The sequence below is a fragment of the Acanthochromis polyacanthus genome, chromosome 9, assembly GCF_021347895.1.
Source record: "Acanthochromis polyacanthus isolate Apoly-LR-REF ecotype Palm Island chromosome 9, KAUST_Apoly_ChrSc, whole genome shotgun sequence".
Lineage (NCBI taxonomy): Eukaryota > Metazoa > Chordata > Actinopteri > Pomacentridae > Acanthochromis > Acanthochromis polyacanthus.
The window spans coordinates 2,123,109-2,143,187 of record NC_067121.1 but is presented as its reverse complement, the minus strand read 5'-3'; the positions used below and the strand labels follow the sequence as shown (position 1 = coordinate 2,143,187).

At 44.6% G+C, this 20,079-nt stretch overlaps 2 protein-coding genes across 3 annotated transcripts; one reads left to right on the top strand and one right to left on the bottom strand.

Moving 5' to 3' along the window:
- Window positions 1–4,425: 4,425 nt before the first annotated feature.
- Window positions 4,426–15,392, top strand: LOC110966769 (E3 ubiquitin-protein ligase TRIM63-like). 2 transcript variants are annotated; one of them, XM_022216234.2, is made up of 9 exons: window positions 4,426–4,643; window positions 4,713–4,885; window positions 6,576–6,750; window positions 7,733–7,828; window positions 8,471–8,704; window positions 12,035–12,057; window positions 12,342–12,466; window positions 14,737–15,002; window positions 15,078–15,392. In XM_022216234.2, exons 1-9 carry the CDS (start codon window positions 4,524–4,526, stop codon window positions 15,147–15,149), a joined length of 1,284 nt encoding a protein of 427 aa, XP_022071926.1. In that variant the 5' UTR covers window positions 4,426–4,523; the 3' UTR covers window positions 15,150–15,392. The 2 variants fall into 2 exon arrangements, with proteins under 2 accessions (XP_022071926.1, XP_022071927.1); XM_022216235.2 differs by lacking the exon at window positions 14,737–15,002.
- Window positions 15,393–17,555: 2,163 nt separating this feature from the next.
- Window positions 17,556–17,927, bottom strand: LOC110966767 (corticoliberin-like). The gene has a single exon (XM_022216232.2). The coding sequence runs from the start codon at window positions 17,925–17,927 to the stop codon at window positions 17,556–17,558; it is 372 nt and encodes a 123-aa protein (XP_022071924.1).
- Between the last annotated feature and the right edge of the window lie 2,152 nt (window positions 17,928–20,079).

Here is a 20,079-nt window from a genome sequence, read left to right as displayed (position 1 = left end):
CCTCAGGAGATTTCGTGTTAATTAGTAAAATATTAATGAAGGGAAACTGCAGTCCTGATTGATTGATTGATTGATTGATTGATTGATTGATTGATTGATTGATTGATTGATTGATTGATTGATTGATTGATTGATTGATTGCTCTGATCGGCTGATGTTTGATGAACTTTCAAAAAACCTCCATGAGAAGAATAAAGAGCTTCACTGAACGTTTAATAAATGATCTAAAAGTTAAAACATGAACACCTGAACACATTAAAAACTGAAACCAAGAAGACATGGACACATGAACACATGAACACCTGAACACATGAAGACATGGACACACGAACATAGGAACAACTGGACATATAAACACATGAACACCTGAACACCTGGACACATGAACACATGAACACAAGAACATCTGAACAAGTGAAGACATGAAAACATGTACACCTGGACACATGAACACATAAAGGGGATGGCATGGCTCAGTGGGTAGAGTGGCCGTCTTGTAACTGGAAGGTTGCCGGTTCGATCCTTGGCCCGTTGAGTTCATGTCAAGGTGTCCCTGAGCAAGACACCTAACCCCTAACTGCTCCTGGTGGGTTGTGGTTAGCGCCTTGCATGGCAGCTTCCACCATCAGTGTGTGAATGGGTGAATGTGACGTATCATGTAAAGCGCTTTGGATAAAAGTGCTATATAAATACAACCATTTACCCTTTACCATGAAAACGTGAACACATGAACACACAAAATCATTGACATATGAACACATGGACAGACGCACATGAAGACATTAACACCTGGACATATGAACATAGGAACATCTGAATACATGAACACATTAACATATGAACACCCGAACACATTAATAACTGAAACCATGAAGACATGAACACCTGGACACATGAACACATGAAAACCTGGACACGTGAACACATTAACATACAAACACACAAACAATTGAACACATGAACACATTAACATACAAACACACGAACACCTGGACATAAACACATGAAGACATGAACATCTGGACATCTGGACACATGAAGACATGAACACATAAATACCTGGACACATGAACACATGAACACACGAACACATGAAGACATGAACACACGGACACATGAACACCTGAACACCTGAACACATGAACACATGAAGACATGAACACCTGGACATCTGGACACTAGACTCAGGACACATGCAGAGAAACATTTCTTTTAGTTTTGATGATACTGGCTCATGAAAGTCATTAAAAAGCTTCATCTGAATAAAAGACGATGCCAGCAGAAGAAAGATCTCTGGATCCACTGCCCTGGAGTAGACTGCTGTCCTGAAGGTGGTCCACAAGATGACCATCTCCAATGGTGACAAAGCTGTCACCATTGGAGACGGTCATCAAATGTCATGTCATGAAATGTTGTTGGTCCTCTGGATTCTACCAGGTCCACAGTCATCTCAGCTCCGTCATCTTCTGACAGGCTTCATGGAGATACTGGTTTCATTTACAGCAGAACGACTGACAAAGGGTTGGAGCAGGATACAACTGTGTTGAATTGAACCACACAGAACCCCACAGAACCACATATAGAACCCCACACAGAACAACATACAGAACCATGCAGAACCACGTATAGAACCCCACAGAACCACGCAGAAGCACATATAGAACCCCACAGAACCATGCAGAACCACATACAGAACCACACAGAACCACATACAGAACCACGCAGAACCACAGCGAACCACATACAGAACGACATACAGAACCATGCAGAACCACATACAGAACCACACAGAACCACATACAGAACCACGCAGAACCACAGCGAACCACATACAGAACCCCACAGAACCACATACAGAACGACATACAGAACCATGCAGAACCACGTATAGAACCCCACAGAACCACGTATAGAACCCCACAGAACCACATATAGAACCCCACAGAACTACATAAAGAACGATATACAGAACCATGCAGAACCACGTATAGAACCCCACAGAACCATGCAGAACCACATATAGAACCCCACAGAACCATGCAGAACCACATATAGAACCCCACAGAACCACATATAGAACCCCACAGAACCATGCAGAACCACATATAGAACCCCACAGAACCACATATAGAACCCCACAGAACCATGCAGAACCACATATAGAACCCCACAGAACCACATATAGAATCCCACAGAACCATGCAGAACCACATATAGAACCCCACAGAACCACATATAGAACCCCACAGAACCATGCAGAACCACATATAGAACCCCACAGAACCACACAGAAACACATATAGAACCCCACAGAACCACGCAGAACCACATACAGAACCCCACAGAACCACATAAAGAACGACATACAGAACCATGCAGAACCACATAAAGAACCCCACAGAACCACATATAGAACCCCACAGAACCATGCAGAACCACATATAGAACCCCACAGAACCACACAGAACCACATATAGAACCCCACAGAACCATGCAGAACCACATATAGAACCCCACAGAACCACACAGAAACACATATAGAACCCCACAGAACCACGCAGAACCACATACAGAACCCCACAGAACCACATAAAGAACGACATACAGAACCATGCAGAACCACATAAAGAACCCCACAGAACCACATATAGAACCCCACAGAACCATGCAGAACCACATATAGAACCCCACAGAACCACATATAGAACCCCACAGAACCATGCAGAACCACATATAGAACCCCACAGAACCACATATAGAACCCCACAGAACCATGCAGAACCACATATAGAACCCCACAGAACCACATATAGAACCCCACAGAACCATGCAGAACCACATATAGAACCCCACAGAACCACACAGAACCACATATAGAACCCCACAGAACCACGCAGAACCACATACAGAACCCCACAGAACCACATAAAGAACGACATACAGAATCATGCAGAACCACATAAAGAACCCCACAGAACCACATATAGAACCCCACAGAACCATGCAGAACCACATATAGAACCCCACAGAACCACATATAGAATCCCACAGAACCATGCAGAACCACATATAGAACCCCACAGAACCACATATAGAATCCCACAGAACTACATAAAGAACGACATACAGAACCATGCAGAACCACGTATAGAACCCCAAGGAACCACGCAGAACCACATATAGAACCCCACAGAACCACGCAGAACCACATATAGAACCCCACAGAACCATGCAGAACCACATATAGAACCCCAAGGAACCACGCAGAACCACATATAGAACCCCACAGAACCACGCAGAACCACATATAGAACCCCACAGAACCACGCAGAACCACATATAGAACCCCACAGAACAATGCAGAACCACGTATAGAACCCCAAGGAACCACGCAGAACCACATATAGAACCCCACAGAACCACGCAGAACCACATATAGAACCCCACAGAACCACACAGAACCACATATAGAACCCCACAGAACCACGCAGAACCACATACAGAACCCCACAGAACCATGCAGAACCACATAAAGAACCCCACAGAACCACATATAGAACCCCACAGAACCATGCAGAACCACATATAGAACCCCACAGAACCATGCAGAACCACATATATAACCCAACAGAACCACATATAGAACCCCACAGAACCATGCAGAACCACATACAGAACCCCACAGAACCACACCGAACCACACCAAACAACATACAGAATACCACAGAACCACATATATAACCCCACAGAAGCACGCAGAACCACATATAGAACCCCACAGAACCCCACAGAACCCACAGCTAAGCTGAAAGCTGCTATCACACCCAGTGGAGCTTCACGAACTCTCAGCAGAACTTCAGTGGGTTCTCCTCCAGAACTCAGACGGTTCTGCAAATCTGTTTTTGATTGATCTGAGTTCTAATAATCTGAGAAATTGGATTCCTGACTTTCACCTGTTCTAATTATCGAAAGTAAAACAAGAAAAGCCTCCAAATATTTCACTTTACGTCGTGATAGAAAACATAAAAGCTGAGCTGTCCATTAAAATATGACAAAGAATCAACTTTTATACAATAATATACTGTTCAAATGCACAGTTATGTATAAGTATACAAGTACACAAATATACAAGAACACAAGTATAAAAGTATACAAGTAGACAAGTATATAAGTACATGTGTAATACCAGTTATGTGTATAAGTATGTAAGTATTTGTGTAATAAGAGTATAAATCCTACTCAGTATCAGTTTCTGTCATGGTTCTAATGGATGTTCCACTGGAACCAGCAGGAGGCGCTGCTGTGTCTTCTGTCCACCGTCCCTTTAAGAAGCAGACCCTCTGCTGCCCCTCCCCCATGTGTCCCCCTGACCTTTGACATATAAGGGCATGTTGGCACGGCAACAGCTGACATCACAGCAGCTAAAAACAGCAGAGAGCCTCAGAGTCTCCAACAGCAGAACAGTTTCACTGCAGTCAGGCCTGCTTCTGTCTACTGCTCTCTTCATCTCCGTCCTTTCCATCATGGACAGTCTGGAGAAGCAGCTCATCTGTCCCATCTGTCTGGAGATGTTCACCAAGCCAGTGGTCATTCTGCCCTGTCAGCACAACCTCTGCAGGAAGTGTGCCAACGACGTCTTCCAGGTGAGGAACACACACACAGATGGTTTTCAGATGTGAATGTTTACCTGTGCGATGCCCCACCCCTCGTAGGCGTCCAATCCCTACCTGTCATCCAGGAGCGGCTCCACGGTGACCTCTGGTGGACGCTTCCGCTGCCCGTCATGCAGACATGAGGTGGTTCTGGACCGACACGGAGTCTACGGCCTGCAGAGGAACCTGCTGGTGGAGAACATCATCGACATGTACAAGCAGGGGAGCACCAGGTGGAAACACACAGCTGGACACACCTGTTCACACCTGTACACACCTAGATACACCTGGACACACCTTGATACACCTTTACACACTTGTACACACCTGTATAGACCTGTTTCCACCTGTGCTGATGATACCTGAACACATCACAGTCAGTCTGGTGCTTTCTGGGTCGTTGTTGCTGAACCTCGCTGGATTCAGGTTTCAGGTGCCTGCTGAATCAGAAAATTTCAGCATCTGGATCAGCTGATCAGAAACACACTTCCTATTTCCTGTTTTCTTCTTCCTTGTTAGAGAAATTGGTTAAAAACAAATGTCTCTGTCCAATCAGAGCTCTAACAGCTAATGCATTGAGACTATTTCCAGATGGAGGTCAGTGAGACAGCAGGAGATAAATATAGTTCTGGATCAGATAAACAAGTTCAGGACAACAACAATAACACACACACACACAATCAAAGCTCCACCTGTCTGTAATAATAATAACAATAATAGATTTTATTTGTAAAGCACTTTTCATTTAGGCAAAATCTCAAAGTGCTTCCTTTAAGATTTAAAACAGATCAAAAGAAAACAATCAGATAAAATAAGAGTAAAAATAGAAACACTCAGGAACAGATTTAGTTAAAAGCTTCGTTAAACATAAAGATCTTCAGGTCTTTTTAAAAAACATCCACTGTGTGGAGCTCTCAAGAGGTCAGGGAAGAGTTCTGAAGGTTCTGTCTCTGGTCCAGAGTTTGGTTCTGGGCAGAAGGAGGAGGCAGTTATTAGTGGAGGTTTATTTTTGAAGATTGATGACAGATGAGTTCTTTAAGGTAGTCCGGAGCGTTGCCATGAATGCACTGAAGTCAGTGGAGTGAACAGAGGATGGTGTGATGTGGTCTTCCTTCTCATCAGGATCCTAGCACTTGGTTTGACTATACTGGAGCTTTTTCAGACTCTTGCTAGAGATCCTGATGAGCAATGGGTTGCAGTAGTCCAACCTAGAGGAGACAAAGGCTGGATGAGATTCTCTGCATCAGAAAGGGTGAGGGTGGGACGAAGTCTGGAGCAGACTTGCACTGATGTTTGATGTGGTTGTTAAATGTCAGGTGAGGGTCCAGTCTCACACCGAGGTTGGTAACTGGCGATGAGAGGGGAATGTCTTGTCTGGAAATGGTGATGGTGGTTCTGGAAGATGTTTGTACCTGATGAGGGGTGTCGACAAGGAGGGCTTCAGTTTGGAACTGTTTATCTGGAGAAAGTTTTTACTCGTCCAGGCCTTTGACTCCTCCAAGCAGGTGGTCAGAATGGACGCTGCTGCTGCTGCTGCTGATGATGATGAAGACGGCGGGGGACAGATGGGTTTAAGACAAAGCTGTGTGTCATCAGCATAGCAATGGAAAGAGATTCCATGACAGCTGATGACATGGCTGAGAGGAAGCATGTATAAAATGAATAGGGTTGGACCGAGGACAGACCTTTGGGGGACATCACAGGTGACAGGAAGTGTCTGGGACTTGGCACCTCCCAGACTGACATACTCGATCATTCCAGACAAGTACGACGCAAACCAGTCCAAGTACCAGAAAGTCATATGTCAAGGTGGAGGCGATTGAGGAGGCTGTGGTGATCAACAGTGTTAAAAGCTGCTGTCCACCTGTCCCCCTGTCTATCTTTCTGTCCGTCCACCTATCTGTCTACTTGTCTGTGTCTCAGTAAGCCGGTCCAGGAGGTGAAGGTGGAGCAGCCCATGTGTGAGGATCATGAAGGTGAGAAGATCAACATCTACTGCATCTCCTGCAGCGTTCCCACCTGTTCCCTCTGTAAAGTGTTTGGAGTTCACAAAGACTGTGAGGTCGCCCCCATCAACGATGTCTTCCAGCAGCAGAAGGTCAACACAATAAACACAACACAATAAACACAACAACACGACCAACACAACACACCATCCAGTGTGTCCATGGTTCTCCCCAGAAGCTCAGAGACTGGCTGTAATATAATCAGTCTATTAAGGAACCAGATGATCATCTCTCAGTCTTTCATGGATTTAGGAGGTTCTAGACTGTGGATGGTTCCATCTTCTAGAGTTGGGATGATTCATGGAGGCCGGTGGTGGACTGGTAAAGATGTTCAGGTTCTCCAACAGTTCTCAGTTGGGTTGAGGTCAGTCTTGGGTTCCATTCCCCCTTAAATCCAGGTAGAACTTCAGAACCCCACTGTTAGTCCTGCAGGTTTCATCTACATAAATACCAACTCAGAACATCTGTCAGACATTTTCCGTTCAGTCACAGGTCCCAGTGTGTGCCTCCTGGCTTAAACAGGAAGTAGAACCTTCTAGAATGTTGTTGGTCTAACACTGAGCATTAACAGTGGAACCTTGAGGAACAATGAGCAGCTCTGAGAGACCTGAAGCATGCAGCATGTGGGGCGTTTCCATGCAGCTTTCCTCCTGGCCACAGGAACACCTCCAACATCTGGTTTAGAGTTTAATGCATTCTGGACCAGCAGAAGTTTATCTACTAGAACCTGACAGTCTGACCAGAACCAGACAGACCAGGTGGAACCATTTAGACCAACAACCAAACATGATGTCTAACATGTTAGGAACTAACTCAACTAACACAACCAACACAACCAGCAGAACATACACAATATACACAATACACGCAACAAACAAAACATATAGAATATACACAGCATTCAACAAACACAACTAACACACTACACACCGCCAGGACGGATAACACACACACACAACCTCACAGCAACGTTTATGTATGTGTGTGTGTGTGTGTGTGTGTGTGTGTGTGTGTGTGTGTGTGTGTGTGTGTGTGTGTGTGTGTGTGTGTGTGTGTGTGTGTGTGTGTGTGTAGGTGGAGCTCACAGATTGTGTGTCACTGCTGGTTGGGAACAATGAGAGGGTTCAGGCGATCATCAGTCAGTTGGAGGAAACCTGCAGAGCCGTAGACGTGAGTAGATCTGCTTCCCCTGAATGTTTCTGACCTCAAGGAGGTCATACACGGGCCACAGGGGCCTCATTACCCTCAGGGGCCACATTGGCCACAGGGGCCTCTGTCTGTCTGGCAGCTTTAATCACAAAAACTGGAACAAAAGAAACTAAAAGCACAAAAATATCTAAAAACCAACTCCAGCAAATTGAAGCATGAAATAAAGGAACACAGCAGGGTTCTAAAACTAGATGCACAAACTGGAACGAGGCGAGGAACATGAGGAGAACCAGACAGGAAACAGAACAAATTGCAACTAAAAGGAAAAGATAAAAGACATGAAAAAGACAAGAACTGTCACGTAGAACCCCAAGACAGAAGGTTCTTTCAGACACGGAACGTTGAACACTGCTGGATATTCAGTCTGTTCCAGTGAGGTCATGTAATGTTCTACCAATGGTCTGCTAAACTTCTGGTACTGTTCTACTAGTGTTCTAGTAATGTTCTGGTACTGTTATATTAACATTCTGGCAATGTTCTGGTAATGTTCTACTAATGTATTAATCATGCTCTAGTAATGTTGAGGTAATGTTCTACTAATGTTCTGAGGCCCCTGACTGGCCCCTTTAGGCAGTGATTATTTCACAGGAAGTGTTTTTGCAGGAAAACGGTCGCCGGCAGAAGTCGAAGGTGTGCGAGACATTCGATCACCTGTTCGCTGTGCTGGAGGAGAAGAAAGGAGAGCTGACGCTGAGGATCAACAGCGAGCAGGAGGAGAAGCTGGACTACATCCGTGGTCTGACCAGGAAGTACACGGAGCACCTGGACGGCACCGCCAAGCTGCTGGAGACCTGCATCCAGACGCTGGATGAATCAGAGATGGCCGTGTTCCTGCAGGTGAGGTTTGCTGCTGTACCAGGAAGTATAAGGCTGCTTGAATTGTGATTGGTTTAGAGGTGGTCATGTGACTGCCCTGATTTTATGGTAGAACACCAGAGAACATAAGCATCACATTTGGCCCAAGCTGGCATCAGCGGTACTACACTGGTTAAATAGAACCTGGTGGTATTCGCTCCATGTGGAACTAACCTGAAGGTCCAGTTTTATCTCCATCCACCTGCTTCCAGTTGGTCAAATCATCCGACCAGACAACGAATCTTTTCACTTCAGACGACAGGTTTACCTTCTGAGACCCAACAAGCTGCTGCTTCTGTCTCATAGATGGAAACTGTTCAACTTTAATGGTAGGAGCTTCAGTGGACATCATCTGGACTTCTCTTATAGGTTCCACCTTCATCCAAGGTTCTTCTTCAGTTCAGACTAACGGGAGCTCCAGGATTTATGCCCACTTCAGCTCACATAGCTGATGGTCCATTAACCACCAGGACTCACCTGTCTCCAGGTATGATTGCCGTGAAACCAGAAGGTCCACTAACAACAACAATCATGGTGGTGGAGCTGCAGTTTACTCCACAGAGGATATGAATCTGTGGAGTCAGGAGAGACTGGAGATGTTTAGGATGGAAAGACCTGATCACTGAGTTCTAGCTGTTTAATGTGTGGTGTGCAGAACCTCCTCCTCTGTGGACAGGTGACATTCCAGTTATAGATGGCTTCCTTTGCTCCTCTCAAAGGAACATCCTCCATCCTTCAGATGGATGCTGAGTCTGGTCCTGAGGTTCTTCTGTGTTCAGTTTAGTAAAGCTGTTCATTTTCTACTATGAACACGTCGTTGCTGTTCTGATGTTTCATCCTCAGGGAGAACCAGTCATTGTCTGAGGGTTCTGCTGGAGGACAATGAGATGTTTGGAGAAAATCCTCCAGAGTTTTCCTTCCTCACTAGAAAGAACATTCTCAGCCCGGTCACCACCCAGGTACACATTTCATATGTATGGGAAATGACCAGGACAGGTAACAGTCTATCACAGGGCTACACATAGAGACAAACATTCATACCTAAAGATAATCTAGAATCACTGATGAACCTCAGCATGTTGTTGGACTGTGAGTGAAACCTGGAGAACCCAGCGGGGAGAACATGGAGACTCCATGCAGAATGATCAGAACCAAAACTGGGGATCTTCTACCTGTGAGGCAGTGGTGCTACCCACAAGTGCAGCCCCTATCCATGTTAGGAAATAGGGTGTTTAGAACCCAAGCGCAGACACAACAGACAGGCAACAGGTGTGAAAGAAAAAGAGGTTTATTTAAATCAAGATCAAACAACAACGTAACTAAAAACCGGACTGTGGTGGTAAAGCAAAAACCAAGCAACTGAAAAAACAACTGAACTCAGAGAAGGTAGTCACACATGAGGAAACCTATAAGTGGCTGAAAACAAACTGATGTCCATCCAAGTAACTGAGTCCAAAAGGTAATTCCATAAAGGGGAAACGTTGAGAAGTCCAAAAACTGATGCAGTCCAGAGGTGTGAGGAAAGCGAAGGGAGCGGAGACTGAAATGATGAGTGTGTCCAACAATGAACCAGCAGAGACTGAGGGGAAGAGCAGAGCTTAGATGGCAGAGGAGGAGAGCAGGTGAGTGGAGTTGGCTGATTAGCTGCAGCTGATGCCAAAGACAGCAATCATCAAGCAGAGCTAGGGGGTGAGCGGCCAGGAGGGAGAGACAGGAGGAAAGGATGACAGACAGCGGGAGACAGAGGAACAAAACAACATGGGAGGAAAAAGTGGGAAGAGGACAAAAGAGCAGAAACTGGGGCAGAATCTTAACAATCCAACTACAGTACATGTGCTAAAAAAGGAAGCATGGAGTAAATATTTTACATTTTCAAAATAAAATCCAGCTTACACAACTTTCTAATGCCCAGGCTGTTTGTGATCCTGGTTCTAGACGCTTCCAGCTGTCTGTATCTGTCTTACCTGAACAGTAGCCAGCTGTTCAGCGTCCTGTAATCTTCTGTGTTGTTTACATTTGAGCCTCCTCTGGGGTGGAGAAAGTTTTTCCATGTTTTGGTCGGTGATCCTGAGCTAGGTTGGATAGAGGATGCTGAACTTCATCCCCTCTGCCTCCAACACTGTTGTCTGATGTCACTGAACACAGCGTTGGCTGATTTGGAGTGTAGTCCGAGAAAACTGAGATGTTCATGCCGCTCATCTTGATCTGTTGTTTCTGTCGGCCAAGGCGGAGGATGTTTGTTGTCTTGGTCATAGTGGAGATGTTCCACCATGATGCATGGGGGTTCCCTTGTCCCGGCACCACGAGGAGGGATCAGTGAGTCTGTCCACCATCGGAGCTTCTTTCACGTTCAACTCTGGTTTTAACAGAACCGACTGTAGAGCAGAACTAAGACTAGACTGACATTGTTCCTCTGTGATCTTGCCTCTTAATCATCATAGTTGTTTCGCAGCGCATCTGCAGTGAGCCGATGGACTTCTTTCTAAACATCCATCAAGCAGACTTTCACCCAGCGCAGACAGCTCAGTTGTTCTTCACTCTGTGTTCTTTCTGGATCTGACTGCAATGATGTCGGTTCTGACGGCTGGATCTCCCTCCAACAGCCCTCAGCTTAGAAAGCATCTGACAAGTCCTCACACAGGGAGGATACCAGTTCTTCTTGAAACTTTCAGTGTCCATCGTGTATGCAGCCTCACCTTTATAAGCCACACCTGGATCAGTCACACCTGGATCAACTTCACCTGGCCTTCCCAGTGGAGGCTGTGGGCGGACTGGGAGTTGCAACCTCGTGGTCATGGAGTTGTTTGTTTTCCTGTGGAGGATTTTCCTTTAATCACCACCAAGTTTCCTGCTGACTTTTGCCAAAAATAATATTTATTAAAAGTTGCTCTGAAACATGCGTTCTCCTCCATTGCTCACTGAGCAGCGCCCCCTATCTATCATTTATCTCAATGCAATAGAAAGTGTTAACATGAAACTACTAGCAATAGAACCACAGTATTTCTCAGAGTTTCAGTAGAAGACAACTGGACTTCTGTTTTAGGTTCTTGAATATGTTCCACTTTTATTCAGAGGGTTCTTTATGCTTAACTCACTCAGATACATACCGTCACATTTCATGTTGATTTTCACTGAAGCTCTGAGGACTACATGACCTAAAGACTGACAATCGACCAGATAAACCACAATATTCTAAGTTTGCTGTCATGTTAGCAAGCAGCTACCATCATTGTAGTTCTTTTATCAGAAAGTGTTAGCATCAGGAAGTGTTAGCATCAGACTAATGTTGAATCTCTAATTTCTCGTCCACAGGCAGCAAAACCTCTCCTGCAGAAGTAAGTTTCTGTCTCCATGTTTGTTTTCAGTCATTGTTATTGTTATTTGTTTGTAATTGAGTTTTAATGTTTATTGTTGTTTGTTAGTTTGTGATTGTTTGTTGTTTTTGTTTATTTTTAATGGGTTTTTGTTATTGTTTGTTATGTTTGTTATTGTTTTTAATGTTTGTTCCTGTCTGTTGTTATTTGTTATTGTTATTTTTAATAATTTTTAATGTTTGTTTTTAGTGTTTGATACTTTTTGTTGTCGTTGTCATGGAGACGGTGATGTTTCTCCTCTCCAGGATCGTGGAGGGAACCAACACGTCTCACCTGGATAAGGTCCAGCCAGGCTATGAGAACATGGAGCACTTTACAGCTAACGTTGAGCATCAGAGGAGAGCACTGAGCATCATCGACTTCATCAAACGTAAACACAATCATCACTAATCAATCAGAGATGAGACACCTCAGTAGCACTCATTAGCATTAAGTATTTATCGTCGCAGTGTTTAAGTACATCAGTATGTCATTTGTCTGCCAACCCCAGACTGCCATAGTTAATACAGCTGTTATTGACCTACAATGTGTGGTAGCTTAGCTGTTAGTTTTGAGTTACTGTTGCAGAAGACAGAGCATATTACACTTTGGCATGGTGTTACAATCACTTAGCATATGTAAGCTAATCCCAACAGGGTAGCAGATTCAGCAACATTGTAGTACTATCAATTAGCATAGTGTAATCTAATGTACTAGCATGCTAACAAATTCATCAACATAGTGCTACTGTCATTTAGCATTAACCATGCCAAAAGTAATACACATACATGAAGGATTCTAAAAGGATAGAATGTTGCAGCTATAATACGATGCTGATGTGTTATCAGTGAGACGCTCGCATTTACAAAACTCTGTTTCCATGTAGCATGTAATCGTATTGTTATTGAGATACTAGCATTAAGGGCACTGCATATTAGCATGCAGAATGATAAGATGCTAGCACTAAAATGCTAGCAACAGGAGTACCGCATGTTTGCATGTAGCATTTTAATATGTTACAACCGTGGACATAAAGTGTACCATGCATAAATGCAATACTATGTAGCATGCTAATGTGCTAAAGTGTTAAAATTTAGCCTCTATCATAGGTTGCAGTGTATGCTAATATTTTAGCATTTAGCATGCAAATATGCATGTTAAAGTCTTTGCATATAGATGCATATGGTTGGAACATGCTTTTATATTAAAAGTGTTAGCATTTTGAAAGGTAACAGATCAAGCTACCATTTGGAGGTTAGCACTGAGATAACTGTCCATGGGAACTTTTTTTTGGACAGTATAGTTCAGGGGTCGGCAACCTTTAACACTCAAAGAGCCATTTCGACCCGTTTCCCACAGAAAAGAAAACAGAGGGAGCCGCAAAATCCTTTCGGCATTTAAAATGAAGACAACACTGCATATATCGCTTTTTTTTTTTTACCTCTATGCCCTTGTTAATCATCCATCCATCCATCCTCTATACACCGCTTTATCCTCACTAGGGTCATGGGGGGTGCTGGAGTCTATCCCAGCTGACTCGGGTGAAGGCAGGGGACACCCTGGACAGGTCACCAGTCTGTCACAGGGCTACATATACAGACACACAATCACACTCACATTCACACCTACGGACAATTTAGAGTAACCAATTAACCTCAGCATGTTTTTGGACTGTGGGAGGAAGCCGGAGTACCCGGAGAAAACCCACGCATGCACAGGGAGAACATGCAAACTCCATGCAGAAAGATCCCAGGCCGAGATTCGAATCGGGGATCTTCTTGCTGCAAGGCGAAAGTGCTAACCACTAGGCCACTGTGCAGCCCCCCTTGTTAATCAGTCGTGATTAATTACAAAGATTCTAATTATTCATTTTTTAAATTGTGTCCTTCCACTAATATTTATCTTACTTGGTTAATGTCATTTTTGCTCCTGGACCTCATATGTTACATAATGTTAGCTGGAAATCAATATTTTGCGAATGTCTCTTTAACTTGTAAATTCTATTTATCTTAAGCTAAAAACTTTTCTCCGGTAAGTCGCTGCCCTATTTTCCAAGACGACACTCCTCTGACTCTCTGACCTGCTGTCTGGATTCTGTACGTGACATCGAGCCCTGTTCTTGCAAGTAATGTGTATTACCCTATCAAAGAGTAGATACTGAGCAAGACAATTATCTGTAGTTTTCCTTAGTACTCACGAGTACTTTTAACTCAAAGACAGACGTGTCTTTCTTGGAGTGGAGCTTTAATATACAGGCTTGCCATTCTTAGTACAAAACGATGTGAAACTACAGGCGTTGCTTCTCCAGGAGTAAAACAAAAAAAGACATGAAACGCAGCACATCCGGTGGAGTGACACATCAAAATAAGAGCAGTAATTTCACAATAAAACTCTTTATATTAAAATGCATTGAAACGCGCCTGAAAGGCAGAACAATTTTCCAAAGTTACAGGGAGCCACAACAGAGGGCTGAAAGAGCCGCATGCGGAATAGTTGGCATATTACACATGAGTAGGTGGCTTGCTAATGTGTTAGCATTAAGATGGTAGAATTTACAAAACCACATGTTTTCATGTAGCATGAAAGACGAGCATTAAGCACATTGTATGCTAGCATTAGCATGCTAATGGGTTGCTAATGGGCTAGCTCTCTGTCTCTTAGTTGAAGACGATGATGATGATGAAGACGAGGTCACTGTCAGAGCACCACCAGGAAGTCGGGCTGAGTCACAGCAGCACTTTACACCTGCAGGACTCTCAGCCAATCAGCAGTCTCCTCTGTCACCTGTCCTCTCAACCCTGCCCCCCCAGTGGCCCACAGAGACCCCGCCCATCTCTGCCTCACAGACAAAGAGCCCCGCCCCTTTGTCATCATCCACACATGCCCCGCCCCCTATTCCTCTGCCCACCGCCACCTCCGTGCCCCAGGTGTGACATCACAGATTAAACACTGAAACAGGCGTCATGTGACTGATGATGTAATAAGCCCTTCTTTTTCTCTAGTCAGAGCAGCAGAGCGAGTCGGAGGATGGACCCAAACACGTCTTCTCCTTCAGCTGGCTCAACCAGAAATAAGACCTGGACCTGGATCTGGATCTGGACCTGGACCTGGATCTGGACCTGGACCTGGACCTGACCTGGTCCTAGACCTAGACCCGGTTCTATTAGTTTTTTAAAGCATTTTAAAAGAGAAAAGCTGCTTCTTCTGATGATGATGTTTCTTAAAGTCTGGAAGAAGTTTTTTCCAAAATATTTTTCTTTTTAAATACAAACTGAGAAGTTTTGGCTTTTGGAAATAAATTATTGTTTTGTTAAGAACGTCTTTTTCTTCATGAAATGAACTAACCAGAACTTTCCTGGATGTAGTCTGGAACCGACCACTGAGCTCCAGACTCCATCCAGGAATCCTTCATGTTGTCATATTATTTCAACAATGTCTTTATTCTATTTTTAATCAACAAAAAGACCGAATATAAAACTACTAACCAACCAACGGCTCCATATTTATCCAAACCTTCCACTCCAGGTTTGTCGCAGAACTGATAGAAGGTTTCCAACAGTCGGTTCCTCCTTAGAGACCAGTAGAAGTTCTGGGGCAGGTATCTGAGGAGCTGTAGGTGGGTCAGGCCAGGAGGTAGATCTTCCTGGATTGGGACTATTTCCAGCAGTGGATGAATCCATGATGAGAGTGAATGTAGAGGTGTCCTGCCCATGAAGAATGAAACATTCAGAAACAAAGTGAAAGTAGAACTGCTCTCTGAAAAACACCAATTCTAAACATGTCCAGATGTGCTGTCCATAAATCAAAGTAGGTTTGTGGGTCGATCACTCCAACAGTTATTTAAATATTAATTTCTATTTTACACCATATGTTAGCGTGTAGCGGTATGTTCAGGTGTAGTGTCTGATCTGAGAGATGCATTACTTTGTAAGATAGTAGAATGGAATCTGTTTTGTTTGTTCTAGTATCTGATATGAGTAGCTTATTGTAGTATCTATAATGTAGTATCTGCTCTGATATGATTCCTTATAGGTGTCATCTGACCACAAATGGAACCTGAACTACATGTGTTACTAATTTTACCAATATCATTGGAATGTGTTTTTCAGTCTCATGAACCCGATGAACTGTTGTTTTTGGGACACCTATGTCTAGCTAGAAGATGGATGTGGTCGTTTGACATTGCAGAGCCGAGGGGTTCTAGCCTAGCCATGCTACACCCATGTTTCTGACGGCACAAGGGTCTGGGGAAGCTCGACAGGGAGGGAGGCGGGCTAAAAGGTTGTCTATCAAATCCCTCTGCAGCAATTGGGTAGGTATACAACCAATCAGCGCAACGAATAGGCTGACGTATTCCGAGAGCGCCGGCGGATTGTGGCTAAGTCCCATTAGCTTCCCAACCAGCGGAGCCAACTGGTATATTAAGGATTTGCCATATCCCGTCGGCATAAGTCCAAATACGTCTTTCTTCTCAATGAAACACTTCAGTGCCGTCCTTTGTTTATCTTTCAAGTTGAATTTTAGCTTCAAATCTTTAAGGGCTGTGGCCAAAGCCGAGTCCAAAGATAACTGTTTATTGTTTCCGGTTGTTTCTGTCGGAATCGTCGCGCCTCCGTCGTCACTTAGTTACGCCCGCCTTCTGACTCTACACTTCATGGTGATTGGTCCGGCCAGTTTTAGGAGCATCCAGCCTCGAGCCTTATGGAGGGTAACTAGACCCACCCTGGCAGAGAATTAAATTCGTTGCCGTGGGTTGTCTAGCACGGCTAGGCTAGAGGGGTTCTACACAAGGGAGGTCTTGTTTTTGAGTAAGGGGACTTCAAACGTGAACCAGATGTTGTAATTCTATCCTTCACCAGAAGGTATAAAAGCAGCCTGACTTCTTTGGTTGGGGTGAGATTCGTATTGGCTTTTGAATCCTCTATCAGGCAGACCATGGGCCTGACTAACCCAGCTGTCTTTTTAAAATAAAATTATATTAAAGCAACAGTGTCACCGGACGTTTTAGTCAACATCTACAACTTTGATGTATAAGAGAAACCACGACACAGGTTAACATGCTAACATGTTAGCATAAACCATGAGGCTGTTAAAATGTAAAACACCAAACATGCTAACATGTTAACATGCTAACATGCTAGCATTAGTCAGCTGATGTGTTAAAGTAAAATTAGAAAAACATTTTCAGTTCGAGGTGCAAAAAGTTAATCATGAATCAGACATAATGACATCATTTCTGCAGAGCCAATGAGAAGTCAGATAAAATAAAAACAATTTCAAATTAAAGTAAAAAAAAGAAGCCATGAGCCTTTATTGGTTTGTTTGTAATTACATCGACTTTATTCGAACAACTTTATTCGAATAAATTAGATTTATTTTTCTGAAATTATTTCTTACAAAGTGTTTAATTTATCTGCTGAAGCTGGAGAACACTGGAGAACACAGAACTGTGTTTGTTTCTGTGCAGCCAGCTGGAGGTTCTAGAGAACGTTCCGTCTCCTTCCGAAGGTGTCCATCATCCTCCGGTTGCTGTCTGCCTGCTGGGCTATCTGCTCGGCCCGGGCCATCTCCAGAACCTCCCGCAGCAGGTGGAACGTCAGGTCCAGAGAGATGGGCGGCTCCTCGGACCTCCTCACCTTCTGCTCTGCCTCCAGCAGAACCCGGTTCTCTGCCGAAGGAAGGAACCTCGGAGCTGCTCCTCCTTCGCCCAGCCGCAGGGAGAACTTCTCCCCCAGGAGGAGCAGCGGTCCAAGGAGGCAGCCGGAGGAACCGATGGAGGGTCGGCTGTCAGCACAGCGAGGGAGGAAGGAACCGAGAAGAACCACGACCCACAAGAACACATTCAACTTCATCTCACCTGCAGGACGAACAGGAGGAGAATGGGAGAAGAACAGGAGAAGAACAGGAGGAGAACAGGAGGAGAACAGGAGAAGAACAGGAGGAGAACAGGAGGAGAACAGGAGGAGAACAGGAGAACGGGAGGAGAATGGGAGGAGAACAGGAGAACAGGAGAACAGGAGGAGAACGGGAGGAGAACAGGAGGAGAACAGGAGGAGAACAGGAGAACAGGAGGAGAACAGGAGAACAGGAGAACAGGAGGAGAATGGGAGGAGAACAGGAGGAGAACAGGAGAACAGGAGGAGAATGGGAGGAGAACGTGAGGAGAATGGGAGGAGAACGTGAGGAGAACGGGAGGAGAATGGGAGGAGAACGGGAGGAGAACAGGAGGAGAATGGGAGGAGAACAGGAGAACGGGAGGAGAACAGGAGGAGAACAGGAGAACGGGAGGAGAACAGGAGGAGAACAGGAGAACGGGAGGAGAATGGGAGGAGAACAGGAGAACAGGAGAACAGGAGGAGAACGGGAGGAGAACAGGAGGAGAACAGGAGGAGAACAGGAGAACAGGAGGAGAACAGGAGAACAGGAGAACAGGAGGAGAATGGGAGGAGAACAGGAGGAGAACAGGAGAATGGGAGGAGAACAGGAGAACAGGAGAACAGGAGGAGAATGGGAGGAGAACAGGAGAACAGGAGAACAGGAGGAGAATGGGAGGAGAACAGGAGGAGAACAGGAGAACAGGAGGAGAACAGGAGAAGAATGGGAGGAGAACAGGAGGAGAACAGGAGAACAGGAGGAGAATGGGAGGAGAACAGGAGAATGGGAGGAGAACGTGAGGAGAACGGGAGGAGAATGGGAGGAGAACGGGAGGAGAACAGGAGGAGAATGGGAGGAGAACAGGAGAACGGGAGGAGAACAGGAGGAGAACAGGAGAACGGGAGGAGAACAGGAGAACGGGAGGAGAACAGGAGAAGAACAGGAGAACGGGAGGAGAACAGGAGAACGGGAGGAGAACAGGAGAACGGGAGGAGAACAGGAGAATGGGAGGAGAACAGGAGAACGGGAGGAGAACGGGAGGAGAACAGGAGAACGGGAGGAGAACAGGAGAACGGGAGGAGAACAGGAGGAGAACAGGAGGAGAACAGGAGAACGGGAGGAGAACAGGAGAACGGGAGGAGAACAGGAGAAGAACAGGAGAACGGGAGGAGAACAGGAGGAGAACAGGAGAATGGGAGGAGAACAGGAGGAGAATGGGAGGAGAACGGAAGGAACACAGGAGAGCAGGAGGAGCAGAGGAGAGCAGGAGAATCATTTCATCTTCAGGAACACCCGTTGATATTTTCTGTAAACTGATTGAACCCTCTGATCTGATTTAATCCAGTGGAACACGGGTTCTCCTGGCTAAACATCAAAGGGTTAAGGTTCTGTGAAGTTTGATTAGAAAGAACATTCTGTTATTAAGAAAACAAATATTCGTATCTATCAGTCTAGTTTCAAATATTGGAGGTTCTTTACATCAATATGGGAACAAACTGAATAACCAGAGAATGCCACTGTCAGTTCTCTGTTGGAATATACATAAATATAGATAGAAATAAGAGTTAAAATAGATAGATAGATAGATAGATAGATAGATAGATAGATAGATAGATAGATAGATAGATAGATAGATAGATAGATAAGAGTATGAATAAATAAACAAATAAATAAATAAGAGTATAAATAAAAATAGACATGAGTGATTTCCAGCAGTTCAATGTTCTATGAGTTCTGTTTTAAATAAGGTTCCTACCTGATCGTCTCTTCGGTCGAACACAAAAAGTCAAACTGTTGCTGCTTCTTATACCAGAAGGAAGGACGGTCTGCACATGCTCAGACGAGGAGGAGGAGGAGGAGGAAGATGATGAAGGTGATGATGGTGATGATGACAATGATGATGATGATGAAGGTGATGAAGGTGATGATGGTGACGATGATGATGATGATAATGAAGGTGATGATGATGAAAGTGATGATGGTGATGATGATGGTGAAGATGATGATGTGATAATGATGATAAAGATGATGATGAAGGTGATGATGATGATGATGATGATGATGATGATGATAAAGGTGATGATGAAGGTGATGATGATGGTGATGATGATGATGATGATGATGGTGATG